This window comes from Camelina sativa, chromosome 11, assembly GCF_030686135.1.
Source record: "Camelina sativa cultivar CO46 ecotype springtype chromosome 11, ASM3068613v1".
In the NCBI taxonomy this organism is placed as follows: Eukaryota; Viridiplantae; Streptophyta; class Magnoliopsida; order Brassicales; family Brassicaceae; genus Camelina; species Camelina sativa.
In genome coordinates, this window is record NC_141890.1 from 9437378 (window position 1) to 9454573 (window position 17196).

The 17196-nt window shown below is 35.9% G+C and overlaps 1 protein-coding gene across 1 annotated transcript; it reads left to right on the forward strand.

The window, feature by feature from the left end:
• The first annotated feature begins 2905 nt into the window (after positions 1-2905).
• LOC104727816 (cysteine-rich receptor-like protein kinase 10) lies at positions 2906-5394 on the forward strand. The gene is made up of 8 exons (XM_087475759.1): positions 2906-3211; positions 3361-3591; positions 3679-3809; positions 3887-4008; positions 4090-4300; positions 4385-4622; positions 4704-4854; positions 4928-5394. Exons 4-8 carry the CDS (start codon positions 3964-3966, stop codon positions 5249-5251), a joined length of 969 nt encoding a protein of 322 aa, XP_087331885.1. The 5' UTR covers positions 2906-3211; positions 3361-3591; positions 3679-3809; positions 3887-3963; the 3' UTR covers positions 5252-5394.
• Positions 5395-17196: the final 11802 nt, after the last annotated feature.

Here is a 17196-nt window from a genome sequence, read left to right on the forward strand (position 1 = left end):
AACGCTCCTCTCAGATCCGGTGGCTCTAACCCTCCGTCGAAGGTGAGAAAAGTCAACCCTCTACCGCCTCAATACAACTTCACGCTGGCGGCTCAAAATCCTACGCCTTAGACGCCTCAAGAACAAGTCCTCGTTTCCCCCCAACTCTCGACGTCAGCCGCACTGCAGGTGATGAACTATCCACCACCGCAGACCCTATTTCAGAACTCCTTTAATTGAAGCGTTGATGACCAACCAACTAGGTCATTACCAGAAGTTCAGAACAATCCTTTGGTTCGATCGAATCCTTTGCATGATTCTGCGAGATCTCCAGCTTAGAACTCTCACGCTCCTTCTTCTCAAGGTAACAACTTCGGCGAGTCAGATCTAGTGTTGCCGGAACTCCAGGAGGACACGTTGAGGGCTATTAACGCCATTCTTATGGTGTCGGACCGGCATACCTTTACAACCGTACTCTCTCCGGAACCGAAGCCTAACACGACTTGGTATGTATACACTTACTATCTAGAATTCGACATGTTTTCATATGTTTTCTTCTAGATTAGAGTCGATGAACTCGGTTGCAGAATACATGTTTTCATATGTTTTCTTCTAGATTAGAGTCTTATGTTTAGTAGTCTCTCATCAGTTAGTAGTAAGTAGAAGAGTAGTAACTAGAAGAGTACATGTGTTTTTTTTATTTGATTTGATTCTTATGTGCTATGTTTTTTATTTGATTTGATTCTTATGTTGGACCCGGTTTACTCGTGATGCCAAATCACAACTGGTGCGGAAGATTACTAAGGATTTTACAAACAAATTTGATGGTCCATACTATAACTGGTCTTGTGTGCCTCCGGAGAGACGAGAAAGATACTTCCTTGAGTTTGCGGTATAGTTTTCAGTCATATATCATTCCTCTTGAGGTTTTAATTGTTGTTTATCACTAACTTAATTCTATTTTCTTTTTCCTAAGAAAACACACACTTGGGATCAATTGATAACAGGGACAGTGCAACATTTTTTCTATGAGATATGTCAACGCCGGATGAAAAACATGGTAAGCGATGCTAGGACTAGTCGAGTGCAACCTAAATGGATCGCGGGTGAACTGTGGAAAACAATGGTTGCGCAGTGGGATACTGAAGAAGCACAGGAAAGGAGTCGAATCTATTCCAATGCTCGTATGTCAGACCGTAATGGTCTCGGTCCACACTCGCACTTATCTGGGCCAACATCGTATCAACAAGTGAAACACGGCTTGGTGAGTAATTTTAACTTATGTCTTAAGGTTTTTTTGTAGCTTTAACTTATGTCTTAACCTTTATTTTGTTTTTGTAACATTCCAGGAAGAGAAACTTGGGAGACTAGTGAGTCTTGGTGAGGTTTTCAAACAGACACATACAAGGCCAGATGGTACGTATGTCGATCGAAAAGCTGAGAAGATCTTCTCAACTTATGAGAAAAACTTACAAGCTAAGATATCTGAGATCGAGTCAGATCCTTCACGAGCTCAGGAGCTCACAGCAGAAGATTATACGGCCATCTTTATTCAGGTAAAGTATCATTTTCACAATCTACATTGAAAGAGTCTTCAAAACTTTCATTTTCAGAACTAACAGTTTCAGTTTTTCTTTTCTAACTCCACTAAGAAGGATTCACGAGGTAATCTTTTTGGACTTGGAAGCCTCAAGGATCATCTTCAGGATCTTCTCTGTGGCAAGAGCTATCAACAAGGACAGTCGTCGTTTGTAGCATTGGAAGAGAAAATGAAAGAAGCTCATCGTATAATTGAAGAACAAGTTGCCTATAATGCAAAACGTGATGCTGAGATTGCTGCTCGTGAAGCAGAGCATTCCAAAGTTGTGGCTGACCAACAGAAGAAGATAGAGAACTTAGAAAACTACTTGGGCAAAACTGATCCAGCCTTTGTGGAATTCCTTGTGTCTGAATCAAGTGATGCATCCACCGCCTCTCCAACACAAAGATAACCTACTTCTTAGGTTACTTCTTAGGCTACTTATCTCTATTCCTTAACTCTAATGAACTTGTCAGTCATAGTTTTTGATTGATCATTTTGCTTCTCTTTTGGTAATTATGAAATTGTCACTTTGGGATGATGTGTCAATCATTGTTTTTGATTGATCATTTTGGTTCTCTTTTTGTAATTACTAATGTGGTGAACATATTACTATTGTGGTGAACTTTTGGTTATTAAAAATGTGAATTTTAGGTTTCTCTTTGATTAGAAATTCAAATTATAAAACAAAACAAAACAATTATGGTTTTAATCACTATGGTAACCAGCCATTAAATCTGGCTTAAAGTCGTTGTAACATAGTCGTCAAATAGTCGTCAAATAGTCATCCAATAGAAGCCACGTAGTCGCATAATTTAACGACGAAATCACAACTATTATCAAACTAATCGTAAACTACTTCTGTTCACATTTTATTAATCGTAACATTGTCATTAAATAGTCGTAACAATTGATGACTAACTTATGACTACGTTTACCACTACGCGTCATAGTCGTAATTTTGTCGCTATTTACCGACTATGTTACGACTGAATTTCCTTACCGACTATCGATTTACGACAACAGTTATTAGTCGTTATGTATGAAATAGCGACTATTTAGTGACTATTAGTGCAGTCGTAAATCGCCTGTTTTCTTGTAGTGTAAATAACAAATGCATGATGAAAGAGTGTAAAATATATACATATCAGCAGCGGTTAGATGCCCCAAAAATATGTGTTGCATGGATTATTCTCAACAAAATCTGATATCTACAGTTTTGGAGTTTTAGTTCTTTAGATTATTAGCGGTCGAAGTAACAGATTCGTCCACCAGGTAGGCACTACAGTAGAGAATTTGGTCACATATGTGAATACAAAAGAAGAACTTCTTGTTAGATGATCAAATGCTTAACTGTGATTAATTTAACAGCAATTTCTTGGTTGATGATCTGTGTTACAGGCTTGGACATTGTGGACAAGCGAGTCGCCATTAGAACTCGTGGATTCAACCATTTCAGAGAATTGTCAAACCAAAGAAGTGACAAGATGCATCCACATGGCACTTCTATGTGTTCAAGAAGATCCAACAGATCTTCCCAGCTTGTCGACAATCATGATAATACTCACTAACACTTCCCTCATTTGGATTCTTTTTTTCAAATAGACGTAGCCAAGAACGAGATGGTGTCGAGTCTAGCCAGTGTACGATCAGGTCCGATCCACAAACTATCAATGATGTAACCATTACAGATCTTGAACCTCGTTAAAATTAAAGTTCCATTGAGAAATTGGACCTTACATAAAACCGCGTTATCAATTGTGAGATATATGTACTCAATTAAAGTTATGTAACCATTACAGATCTTTCTTCTCGTGATTATGAAAATCGTCTGCGACAAAGCGCAATTGACTACCAGTCATGCTGTGTTCAGAGGCAAGGAGGTGTTGTTATGCGGCCAAGCTGCTTTTTGCGGTGGGATTTGTATACTTATTCCAAAGCTTTTGATAATATTAAAGTGGCTTCTCCTCCTCCAGAACCTCCTGTGACTGTGCCACAACCTGCAGGTGATCAGAACAACTCGACCGACAATGGTTAGTCTTCCAGCTGTGGAATATCTATTATGACTGTAAGCAGAATTGAAATATATGAGATTGTGTTTTTGTGTGTGTTGTGAAAAGATAACAAAGGAATCTCAGCTGGAGTTGTTGTGGCTATTACCGTTCCCACTGTAATGGCCGTCTTGATACACTGGTTGTAGGATTTATTATTTTCCGGAGGAGAAAACCATACCAACGAGCTGAGATTGAATGTTAGTTTCTTTGTGTTTTACCTCTTTAGTCGAAAGGGCAAAAATCGAAACATAACTAATACACACGTTCTTTGCAGCTGAAAGTGATATTTCAAGTACAGATTCATTGGTATACGATTTTAAGACAATTGAAGCTGCAACTAACAAGTTTTCAATGAGTAATAAGCTTGGTGAAGGTGGATTTGGTGCGGTTTACAAGGTAAGAAAGTCTCTGTTTTCCATTTATTCTAAGTTCATATAGGCTAACTTATAATGTTTGTTTCTTCAATGGTATGTGTAGGGTAAGCTTTCTAACGGAACTGAAGTAGCTGTGAAGAGACTGTCGAAAAAGTCAGGACAAGGCACAAGAGAGTTTAGGAACGAGGCTGTTCTTGTGTCAAAACTTCAACATAGGAATCTGGTTAGGCTTCTTGGTTTCTGTTTGGAAGGAGAGGAGAAGATTTTGATCTATGAGTTTGTCCCCAACAAGAGCCTTGACTTTTTCCTATTTGGTATGGTTCCTTTCAATATTTTTGGCTTATTAGAAAGGTTCTTCTTGAGCTTTGTCCTGATTGATTGTACATTGATATGTGCAGACCCTGTAAAGCAAAGTCAGCTAGACTGGACCCTACGATACAAGATCATTGGAGGGATTGCTCGAGGGGTTCTGTATCTTCATCAAGATTCACGTCTCACAATCATACACCGTGACCTCAAAGCAAGTAACATTCTCTTAGATGCAAATATGAACCCAAAAATTTCAGATTTTGGATTGGCAACTATTTTTCGAATGGAGCAAACCCAAGAGAACACAAGCCGAATAGTTGGGACCTAGTAAGTCTTCCTCGTAACTTCTCATAAGTTCAAGTTTTCTGAACATTATTTTGTTAACATAGTTTTTGCTGTGGGTTACAGTGGTTACATGTCTCCCGAGTATGCAATGCATGGTCAATACTCAATGAAATCTGATATCTATAGCTTCGGAGTGTTAGTTCTTGAGATTATAAGTGGAAAGAAGAATAACAGCTTCTACCAAACAGACGAAGCACATGACTTGGTCTCATATGTAAGTTTTGAGGCAATCAAGTTCCATATTAACCTATAGTTGTAAGTGTTTGATTGATCTATTGATATTCTAGGCTTGGAGGCTTTGGAGTAACGGGACACCATCAGAACTCGTGGATCCAGCTATTGCTGATAGTTTTCAAAGAAATGAAGTTGTTCGATGCGTCCATATCGGTCTTTTATGTGTTCAAGAAGATCCTTCTGAGCGTCCGACATTGTCATCCATTGTTATGATGCTCACTAGTAACACTATGACTTTGCCCGTCCCACGACAACCAGGTCTTTCTTTCCAGAGTAGAATTGGAAAAGACCCGCTTGATACGGACCAATTTTCAACGACCAGGTCTCTTATAGGGTCTGTTGACGATGCATCGATCACAGATTTGTATCCTCGTTGAGTATGAATGATTACCTTCTTGCCTGATTCCTTCTATTGGTGTTGAAAATAAGTTAAATTGTTTTGTTGTAAATTTTTTGTAGTACTGTAATTGTAACCACAAGCATGCATGAGATATATACCATTTACGCGTTTCTTCTTGAAGACGTAACAGTGATTTTATTTCTTCTCCAAATTAAGCCTACACAATGATAAAGAAGAGAATTTCATTCAGGTTGAAGAAACTAAAATTAAACCTGCAAATATTGTCTTTAATTGCAGATGTTTCTTCTGTAAGAACTTAACAAAGAAGCGATCCTTACAGAACTGTCCATAGCATTTTACAGTTAACAACATAAAATTACAGATAAATATGCAATATTTCTTATGTCCATGGAGAAAAAAAATCAGAGGAAACATATCACTTCTTACGGACAAAATGAGGAAAAGACTTGCTAGTAGTAGACTGACCAGACTCTGATCCCTCGGATTGTGCTTTGCTTACTACGTGGGAAAATCCTGGTAGGCGAGGCACTGGTAGAGTGACAGTGTTGCTAGTGAGCATTAACATTGGACCGTCTACTAGGATTTTCTTTTAAAATTACATTTTGTGTTTATCATAATTTTAAATACAATACTATAATTTTATATTTTATTTGATATTTTGTATTTTAACATAAACAGAATTACAAATATATGTAGTATTACATTTTTATTTTATTATTAACTTAATAAAATAAACCTAAAACTAGTCATTGATTAAAACTAGTGCTTGTTTAATCTTCATTTAATCTCCGATGTTTTCGCTAGACGTTAGGCTCATCCCGCCTGTCCAGCTAGCGCTTCTAAAACATAGGAAAAAACTATGGAAATTTTTTAAAAAAAAAATTAACATGATTATCAAAACATTGAACTCCAAATTTACGATTTAAACTCTAAACTAGATTAAGACCCGTGCTAGAGCACAGGTTGAAATTCATTTTATTTACATTGTAATTTTTTTATAAAATATAATTTTGTGATTATTTTTAAAAGTTTTTTTGGATAAAATATTATGTAACAAAATCATATGCTAAATATGATGACTTGAAAAAGATACTTATTTTGTAAGTTTTATATTGTTAATGATTCTAGATAAGTATCCGTGCTATAACACTGGTTAAATTTTATTTTATACAAAATTTTTTATATGTTCTATTTTAAAATAAAATTTTAATATGTTGTATTAGTTTATATACTTGAAGTTATTTCAACAATGTATATTCTACCCCATGACTTGAATGTCATTATAAGATATAATTTTGTGAATTTGGTCTTTAAAAAACGAGTTATTATATTATGAGTAATTTAATATATTGTTATACTTTTTGTTTTAATATACTTGGTTTTGTAAAATTCTTTCATATTATAGTGACATATTATTGACATTGCTATAACAAACCAATTTAGAGTGTTTATAGTTTCTAACTGTAATATCAAGTTTCAATATTTTAAAAATATTTCAAAATAAATTATTTAAAGTTTATTATATTATATAAAATTATAAAATTTAACAAAAAAGTATGAAATTGAATTTAAATATTCAAATTTTGACCCGTTACTTAGTAAAAATTTTAATTCAATAGATATATTTTTTAAAAATAATATTAATAAAAATTGAATATTTTATAAATTGAATCATTTATATTTGTTTTTAAAAATTCAACTTATGGTATATCCGAAAATAAAACTATTTTTTAATTATAATAAATAATATGAGAATTTATTTGTTTCAAAAAATAAACTCATATATAAAAATGAGAGGTGAAGTATAATAATAATTAACAAATTAATATGTTAAGTTAGATATCAAAGGATTTTATTTGATGAATAATTTAATAAAGAAAATTAATATGGTAAGTTAGATGATATCAAATGATTCTTTAGAATATTCTCTTTAAGATTTTTGGAAATAATAAATCCATACTATACAAATAATATAAAACTTACTCTATAATCTATTTATAACTAACATATTAAAATTATATAGTGTACAAAAAATGTTATGTACTTCCGTTTTATTATATAGGGGGATTCTTACGTTTTTTTAATCGTGAACTACATTTGATATCTCATTCCAGAGAAATAGACTATTATTGGTATGTGGAGATATTTGAGGAGAAAGAAGATGTAGCATGACATGATTTCAGACATCTTAATTACTAGTAGTACAATTTAGATTTATAATAGTATATAATTTTTTTTTTCTTGAATTGAATTAAATTTCTTTTCATAAATTGTCCTTTTGTTGAATAGATTGACCTTTGCAATCTTTGTTGACTCTTCTTTAAAGAAATATTCTGGGGCCGAAAAGTATACCATATACGCTATGATAGCTAATTATATTTGTTCCAAAAAAGAGCCTAGATTACTTCCTCTTTGGTATGCGAATTAGCAAAAATATGTATTCGTGATATTTTGATAAGCTTACCTAATTAGATCTAAAGTAGCTAGCTAATAGCTACTTTTGTATTTGAAGACCCTACAAAGCAAGGGCGGTTAGACTGGACAAAACGATACAACATTATCAAGGGAATCACTAGAGGAATTTTTTATCTCCGTCAACATTCACGGCTCACAATCGTACATGGTGATCTCAAAGCCAGCAACATTCTCCTAGATGCCAATATGAACCCGAAAATTGCTGATTTTGGAATGGCCAGAATTTTTGGGATTGACCAAAGTGGGGCTAATACAAACAGAATAGTTGGGACAGGATATATGTGTATTACTCTTGAGTGTTGATGTGTCCTGTTTACCAAAGCTTCAAAAATCTTTTTTCGCCATTTATGTACTTCATATATTTTGCTTTTTTTGCAGCGGTTAGATGCCCCCAGAATATGTGTTGCATAGACTATTCTCAACAAAATCTGATATCTACAGTTTTGGAGTTTTAGTTCTTGAGATTATTAGCGGTCGAAGTAACAGATTCGTCCACTAGGTAGGCACTACAGTAGAGAATTTGGTCACATATGTGAGTACAAAAGAAGAACTTCTTGTTAGATGATCAAATGCTTAACTGTGATTAATTTCACAGTAAGTTCTTGGTTGATGATCTCTGTTACAGGCTTAGACATTGTGGAGAAGCGAGTCGCCATTAGAACTCGTGGATTCAACCATTTCAGAGAATCGTCAAACCGAAGAAGTGACAAGATGCATCCACATGGCACTTCTATGTGTTCAAGAAGATCCAACAGATTGTCCCAGCTTGTCGACAATCATGATAATGCTCACTAACACTTCCCTCATTTTATCGTTCCTCAGCCACCTGGATTCTTTTTTCCAAATAGACGTAACAAAGAACGAGATGGTGTCGAGTCTAGCCAGTGTACGATCAGGTCCGATCCACAAACTATCGATGATGTAACCATTACAGATCTTTTTTCCAAATAGATGTAACAAAGAACCTCGTTGAATTTAATGTTCCATTGAGAAATTGGACCTGTTTAACATAAAACCGCGTTATCAATTGTGAGATATTATACTCAGTTAAAGTTATGTACAAACTCTTATCATTTCCACACTTGTATTTATAGCTCCAAAATTTGACGTGTTCTTGGAGTTACATGTTTGTAATTTTGTATGATAAGCCAAACCGGTTAGTTGACTTAATACTATTCTAATTTCTAAGTCAATAATCTAAACCAAAACAGGTTTTACTGTGTAACCACCAATGCAATGAAACTGACACTTAGAGGAAGGCCAACGGTGGGATTTAATTTCCAGTCTCTTATGTACTGTTGTAATTTTTAATGAATATAATATGTACTGTTTATAAAATAAGAACCCTTAACATTTTAATTAAAAATATCTTCCTTTAATGGTAAGACATAATTTTGAGTCTCTTATTTTTTAAAATATAATTTTTAAAAATATGTTCATGATTAATTAGGAAGAACCATGACAGAATTTCTTTGATAAGGAAGAACCATGACAGAGCAAGAAGAAGAGCCAAATGGCAAGCTCTGCAACAGTTTTCTAGAAAACACATCACAACAAAGTTGACACTTGATGGTATATGTATGAATTGATGTTTTAGATTGAGACCTTTCAAGAGAATTCATGATCTCGTAGTAGAAAGCAAAGAAGTTGAGAGCAAGGCCAAGACGAATCGGATGGGTCAAAGGAAGCTCATTGCTTGCAGCTTGTGTTGCAGCCTAATCAAGATCATGCATATCACCACCACTTTGGCTATCTTGCTTTCACGCCTTAACTGATCCTGCATATCAATCAAAACTTTTTCTCAAAAAACAATCTCAAGAATCTAAACTAAGCTTGTGAAGACTGATTTTGCTTAATGGTATGGTAATTCAATCTTCCAGTAATAACATTCAAGGAACAATTCTGATGTTAAATGATGGAGAAAAGAGTTTTGATAAGAGTCCAGGCTGGCCAATGTAAATGCTAAGTTCAAGCATCTAAAAACACTACCTAGATGTAGAGATGCAGAGATAATTATATCCTGAACCAAAGTAGAACTACTACTTGTCCGAAATCTCATGTCTCCGTGGATATATCTTGAACCATATTAAAATTCAAGCCAAGCCTGCAGCAAAATAAAACCAGTACACCCTAACAGAGAATGAACAAAAACATATCAAAACATTTGTAACAAACCAACAATTTCCAACTGAGCAGCTAAATCAGAACAACAATCATAAGCAAAACAATGAAGCTTGCACAATTTTTTGAGACAATAAGAAAGCTACATAGAAAATTGTTCTAATCAAACCCAACAAATAGGTTCAATTTTGTAGCTAGGAGAGTACATGTTCATTTTTGCGATGTCTAGTGCTAAACAATAAAAACAAACCATCAACCCCATCAAGCCTATACCTTTCTAACATTAACTCATCTGATGTCCAATCATCAGTAATTTGAACTAAACAATAGTTTACAAAACTCCTTAAATCTTCTAGCTATGAAGACGCAATGGCATGATCGATTATCGAAGGCTACTCCATCAAAACCGTGGGAGATTAAAAAGAATTGCTTACCTGGGAACATTATAAGTGAGAGGGATAAGATAATTTGAAGGAAGACCAGCGACATGTCCTCCAAATTGATGCACAGGAACAGCAAAGATCCCAGCTCCACGGTTCATGTGTTCCTCATACTGACCAGGATTCAATCCGGGAACAAGACCCGATTCCAGTTCAATCTCCTTCGATTTCAGTCTCCTCGATTCCAGAGGGAGAGAGAGAAATCGCGCAATTTGTTTTTGCTCTCAATAACACTATTCACCCGATCATACGCTGACAAGTCACAGTTTCTTATGTAAAATTGAGTATACTATATAAGAATATTTGCATTCTAACACACTTTTCTATAAAAAAAATTGTATTTTAACACATTTTTGGACCACCACACACTTTTCTTATAGTGTTTTACTTTCTTACCCTCTAATTCTCTCTCTCCAAACACATTACTTCTCAACACACATCTTTCTTTTATTTTTTTTATTTTTTACTCTATTTTCTTTCCTTTATCTTTCTTTCTCACCCTCTCTAACTCTCTCTCTATTTCCAAATAATTTTTATTTTATTTCTTTATCTTACTCCTTTTCTTTGATATATGTATTTGAATAATCTTGAGTAGTGGATAACAATATATATATTCCTTTATATCTTTTTAAAATTTTGTATTTTGATATATTTATCATCTACAAAATCAAATCCAGATGCTTATATGTTTATGATTATTTAGTTTCATGTTCAATATATATAATATCATCCATCAAATCTTTTTCATATGTTATTGATCATCAGTTTTATGTTTTCTAGTAAAAAATCTTCAGATTTGGCTACATTTGTTACAATTACTATGAAATTAAATTTATGATTATGGTTTATGATCTAAAATTTAGGATTTATGGTTTAGGGTTTAAAGTTTTAGGGTTTAGGGCTTAGAGATTTAGGGTTTAGAGTTTAGTATAGGATATAATGAACGGTTTCATCCTTAGGTTTTTAGGGGATATGATGAGGTTAAAATTGTTTAGTAGTTAACAATGACTAATTCACCAAAACACAAGTAGTTTTTAGTGGAAGTGTATAATTTAGCGTCTATGTGGACTTGATTTTATGGACATGAAATATTAAAATCGTTTGATAGTTTACCATGACTACTTTACTAAACCACAAGTTGTTTAACTAATTAGGTATTCATATTTTTTTTCTCTGGTCATCCAAAATAAGTATCCATCTATGCATGTTAACCATCCAGATAATAGCGAACAACATCAATAAATTTGGAAATTTATAAAGATTGTAATGCAAGAAGTCAAAAATTTGGCCTAATTTAAGGTTCAGGCTTTACAGGCTGGGATAAGTCAATTTCATGTTTTATAGTAAAGGATCTTCATATTTGACTACATTTGTTAAAGTTTCTATGAAATTAAATTTATGATTATGGTTTATGATCAAAGGTTAAGGTCTAAAGTTTAGGATTTAGGTGTTAGGGTTTAGGCTTTAGGGTTTTGGGTTTAGGATTTAGAGTTTAGGGTCTAGGGTTTAGAGGTGATACTAGGATATTTGTGTGTCTCCTAGTAGGTTCAATTAAACTTATGAAGTTGTAGTACTTAAGGTGTCAATCCAAATGGGATGTTGCTACCACTCAAGATGCAATCAAGAAATCACAAGTTAAACCAATTCAAAAAGAGTGTTTTTATGTCTAACAATCCTAGAGTGATCAGAATGCAAAACGAAAATGAGTCACAGAACTAGAAACGAAAATGTATGAAAAGAAGCGAACAAGAATAAGTAAAACCGAAAACGATTCTAAGCATGAACAAACGAAACAGTCTCAGGAATGTAATAAAAATCAGAAAGAAAGAGGTCCTAAGGATGGGAGTAATTGATGTCGGTGGAGTATCCTAGTCTATAGAGTATTTAACATGCCACAAGCAAACCATCCCTAAACAATGAACATCACTCCTTAGCTAATCCAATCTCTTGACAGAAGCTACACAAACTCAACCACTTCCAAACCTAGCTCTCGCTAGAGAAACATGATCAAGCATGGCATGAAAAACAAGTTCATTCACGTCAACAAACATCCTAGACAACTAATCTCTTAGGCTAGGAACGTAAGTCTCCAGCACTAGTTGGTCAGCCTTTTGGATGCGGAAATGTCTAAAACCCAGTTCCAATTGATCAGAGAGAAACTAGTATTTCTAACTCTAGTCCAGAAGGGAATCATTCAATCAAAGCTTAAACACTCTACATCCTAAGATCCTCCACCTAATCTATCCCATCCTCAAGAATTACTACACTACTCAGATCCGAAAATCATCATCAACAATACAAACTCAGAAAACATTAAAACAAGCATTCTTAGATAGATTAAAAAGTGAAGAACAAATTGTAGAAGAAATCAAATGAAAATACTGAATAAACTCAAAGGTGTCGGATTACAAGTCTCAGAACGTTTTTTTTTGTGGCTAGGTTAACCTTAAGGAAAAGAAACAATATGGGATAAAAAAGATGTCCCGGGACAACGACTTAACAAAATGTATTTACAGTTAAAAAAACGTGTGAATCCCTAAAACTTAAAACGACAAGATAGAACGTCGGTGTGCGCAATTTTGTCAGTGTGCGTCCAGTGGCTCGATTGAGTGTTCCCGACTGGTGAACTCAGAGTGGCTCGATTGAGTGTTCCCGACTGGTGACTTCAGAGTGGCTCGATTGAGTGTTCCCGACTGGTGACTTCAGAGTGGCTCGATTGAGTGTTCCCGACTGGTGACTTTAGAGTGGCTCGATTGAGTGTTCCCGACTGGTGACTTCAGAGTGGCTCGATTCAGTGTTCCCGACTGGTGACTTTAGAGTGGCTCGATTGCATGTCTGAGAGTCTACGTTTCCGACGTCTCCTAGACACCTGAAATACTCCGAAATGCACAATGTATGCCAGGATGATACAAAAACTTCCTAAACATGCAAAGTGTATAAAAAAGGTTCTAAAATGATGCAAAACGACTAGTTATCCTAGCTAAAAGTATGACAAATGCATGCTAAGGAGATGCAAAATATAGACATATCAACTCCCCCAAACTTATTCTTTGCTTGCCCTCAAGCAAACAATTAAGAACATAGTATGGAAGAGAGGTGTGAAGATGGGGTCTCAGAACCTAAAACATGCTGAATAGAGTAGTTAGAATCAAGGTCCTTGTTTTTAGTTCTATGATGCATGGTGAAGGAACTTTTATTCTTTAATCTACACATGCAATCCTATCAATCATTCCCTTAAACATTCATTAACAGAGAACCGTGAATCAAGCTAAGAAATGTCATTGAACTCATTTGGCTAGGGTAAAAAGGTCAGAGACGTAGATGGTCTCCTTCTCAAGTGGTTTTATCAATACAGAGCAAGGTTCTCTCACGAAAAGGAGTTGAGCTTAAGAGAAGGCTAAAGGTTGAAACCAACTGATGCATACAAGAGCAGCGCCCTGTCTACCTAAAGAACATTCCAAACCGAAGTTGGTCCTATCTCTATCCTTCATCCGAAACTTCTTCTCAAACCCATTCTTTCATTTTTTAGACTTGGTCTTAGGAGGAGTTCAATTCTTATCATTCTAGCGGATTGGGAAATCTTTATTATCAGTAAGGTTCTTTTTTTCTTTTCTTCTAAGGACTCTAGACATCTTAAACATTTTTTTTTTTGTTTTTTTTTTGTCTAATCTTTTCATTATATGCCCAGAACCAGTAACTCATTATTTTGCTCAACCCAAATCTTTTAATAGACTTGTAAACTTTGAAAACACATCCCCTTCCTAAAGACTTTCTACCCTTTACTTTCTTTTTACTCTTCACTTTTCTGCATAAATCCATACCCAATGCCCAAAATCGAGTTCTCACCTAGTCCTACTAGTCCGGATAATGCGAACTAGAACTACACAGGATCCTACTCTTGTCGGTTAGAACCTAACACTTTCTAACAAGCTCAACTCGGAAAAAGGCCTGACACTCAAGAATACAATTGGCTTGAAAGAAGGGTTGGTTAATGGTGCGGGGAACTGTTCCAAAGATGGGAATCAGCTACTTGGATTAACAAGGGTGGTAAAAAGGAGAAAGATAATCCAAGTATGTATGTGGTATCCATGAGTTCAATTTCAATGCATAACAAGATAATTGCAAGTCAGGATTAGGTTCAGGTAGATAGGGAATGATATCAATTCAAAATATGCTTTAATCTTACAATTTCAAGTTCAATCAATAAGCATCAAAGAACTAATAACAAGGGCCTTGATCCTATCCTATTGAATCCAACATGCTAACAAGGTTACAATCATCATCAACCCCTATGCTAAATGCAACAACCCTATATGAATGACACTAGACTCAATCCTAATATGCAAATGTAAACTACATGAACACTCTGTTTTTTTTTTTTTTTTGTGGAAATTTTCGATTTTTTTTCAAATTTTTATGGTTTTTCTATGCAAATATATGGATGGAAACTCAAACATGATATGATGCAAAAAATTGAAATAAGAATCACAAGACACAACGTCAGATACATCATCTCAAACCCTCCCCCAAACTTAAATTACACAGTCTCCTGTGTAAGAAATATTTGCAGGAGGATTTAAGAGTCACAACAGAAACAATGCAAGAATGAAATGGTATATACAAGGAAAGGTGGGAGTACCTCAGTAGTAGAAGAAGGAGTCGGTGCTCGCCCAAGGAGTTGGTGCGTGATACTGGCTCTATCCTTCACCGTGTTTGGGATCCGCGAGAGTGACCTCAGCTGGTTGGTCAAGTTGCTGCTCAACCGCTTGCGTGTTCTGATACATGTTTGGCTGCTCGTCACACTGCATGTCGTCGACTATGGACTCTCCATGGTCCGATTCTAGCACAACTACCTCGGTAGGCGGATAATCGCCTTGATGTTTGACCTGCTACTCAACCTCTTGCTCACCTTGAGCAGCGGAACGACACACTGATCGACGACTTGAAGAGGCTCTAGAACCACGCAAACCTTGTCTCCTTCTCTCCCGAGATTCATGTGACGAGTGGCGTGAAGGGGCAGGTGTAGGTTGACGCTCCCGAGGCACATATGAAGATTGACGTGCTGGGGAGGGAACTAGAGAGAGTGTTCTCTGACGAGTTGGCTCGATTGTCACGGAGGCTCGTCCTGGCATGGGTCTGGTGTCCTCGGGGATAGACCTAGGGACGGCGGTAGTGGAAGTCGAGCAGCTAAACTTGTGCATAAAGTTTGTCATTGTCTTGGTGAAGCTGTTGAATGCCTTGTCTCTGGCCTTCCCTCATCGCTGAAGCTTGTTGAGGCATTCATGAGCTGCTCTAACTCCCTTAGTCATTCTCGAGTCTGAGTACTCTTCGAAGTGAAACTACTCAGGGCGGTACTCAACTTCGTCCTCCTCCATCGGGTCTGCTCCTGCTTCTGCAATCTCTACCTGCGGCATCTCATCCCCAGACTCGTATAGAGTGTCCGTGGGAGGTATGAACTCTACATATTCACCCCTCAAGATAGTAGTCAGCTCAATGCAAGGCAGGAGTAATCTCGAGGGATCAACCTCCGGATGCAAAAACTTGTAAATCAACCGTCTCTGCCTCAAACCCCGCTCCAGAGTGCGCAACTGCCATAGTTTGTTCGCGTCAATCTAGCGTGGTGAGTGTGGCTCGGATAGTAATGGAACACCAGCTGCCTCAACAAACCAAGTCGCCATGCCACCCATACACATCACTCCGGGAGAGTTGTTGCTGTTGAGTCTCGAGACCCAAGTCTTGTATGACATCATGTAGTTGAGGAGGTAGAGCAAGACGGAAGTGTTGGATGTGTCACCTTGCAGCTCGGTGCCATCCATTGCCGTGAATGAGAGTCCTTTGAGCGCTAGATCTATCATCTCGAGCTCGCTGTTCGTGATGTATCCCTTAATCTCCTTGGCGTAGAATGCATTGGCCACTGTCTTCTGGAAGTAACGCAACACTGGGATTCTCAGGTTCGTCGCTTTCGTTTTTGATGAAGTGAATGTGGGCGTGCTTCCAATCGTCACCCAGAGTGCTGATATTTCGTTCCTGTCGAACTGCGGCGTAGTCCCTGTTCCGCTGGGAAATCCAAAGATCTCTGATATGCTCAAATTTAACCCTGAGCTACTCTCTCAAATTAAGAGATCAATTGTAGTACTTAGGGATCGTATCCACAAGGACTCCAGATTCACACAATAGATTTAATAATCTTTTAATTATGCTAAACCAAAATATTAATTTAAAAGCAATGCAAAAACAGAATTCAAAAAGTGTTGTAAATACAGGAATTAAAAACGCTAGGCTTAGGGAATTTCTCAGGAAATTATAGAATATTAAATCAATAAATTAATAGGGTTCAAGCAATTAAATTTCAGATCTAGAACTCTAAACTCTTATGTAAAATAAATCAGTTCTCACTGCAAATATTATCTAAATTTAAAACCAGAAAATTCAAATCTCTTTGCAAAATTCTAGGTAATAAATCAGCTTTAAAAACAAGTTTAGATTGTTCACAAAATCACTAAATCAAATCTCTTAGGAGAAAGTAATTTTGCTCATCAAAAGGTTTTATCAGGAAAATCAATTATATTCTCATATCAATTTATTTTCCTAGGTTATTAATTCTAGGTGATCAATCAAGAATCAATATGAAGAACAACCTAAGATGAAGATCACAGAAGATAAAGAACCCTAAAAATAACAGATTTAATAAACCATAGAAACCCTATGAAAAACCCTAAACCTAACAAGCAAACTATTCAGACATGTTCAATGAAGAACAAAACATCTTTTCTGAATAATAAGCAATAGATATCAAGAAGTAAGAAAGGAGTTCAGGAATTCTTCTCTCGAAGGAGTTCAAATCTCTCTCCCAAAAGCCCTCAATATCTCTTCTCTCAAAAAGGTTGCAGAAATTAACTTAGGTCTAAACAATAACCCAAAAATC

Excerpts from the sequence above, each read along its gene's own strand:
- LOC104727816 (XM_087475759.1), top strand. The coding sequence starts at position 3,964 with ATGAGTAATAAGCTTGGTGAAGGTGGATTTGGTGCGGTTTACAAG. Across the intron at positions 4,009-4,089 it reads GATTTGGTGCGGTTTACAAG|GGTAAGCTTTCTAACGGAAC; the intron begins GTAAGAAAGTCT and ends TGGTATGTGTAG. Across the intron at positions 4,623-4,703 it reads AGCCGAATAGTTGGGACCTA|TGGTTACATGTCTCCCGAGT; the intron begins GTAAGTCTTCCT and ends TGTGGGTTACAG.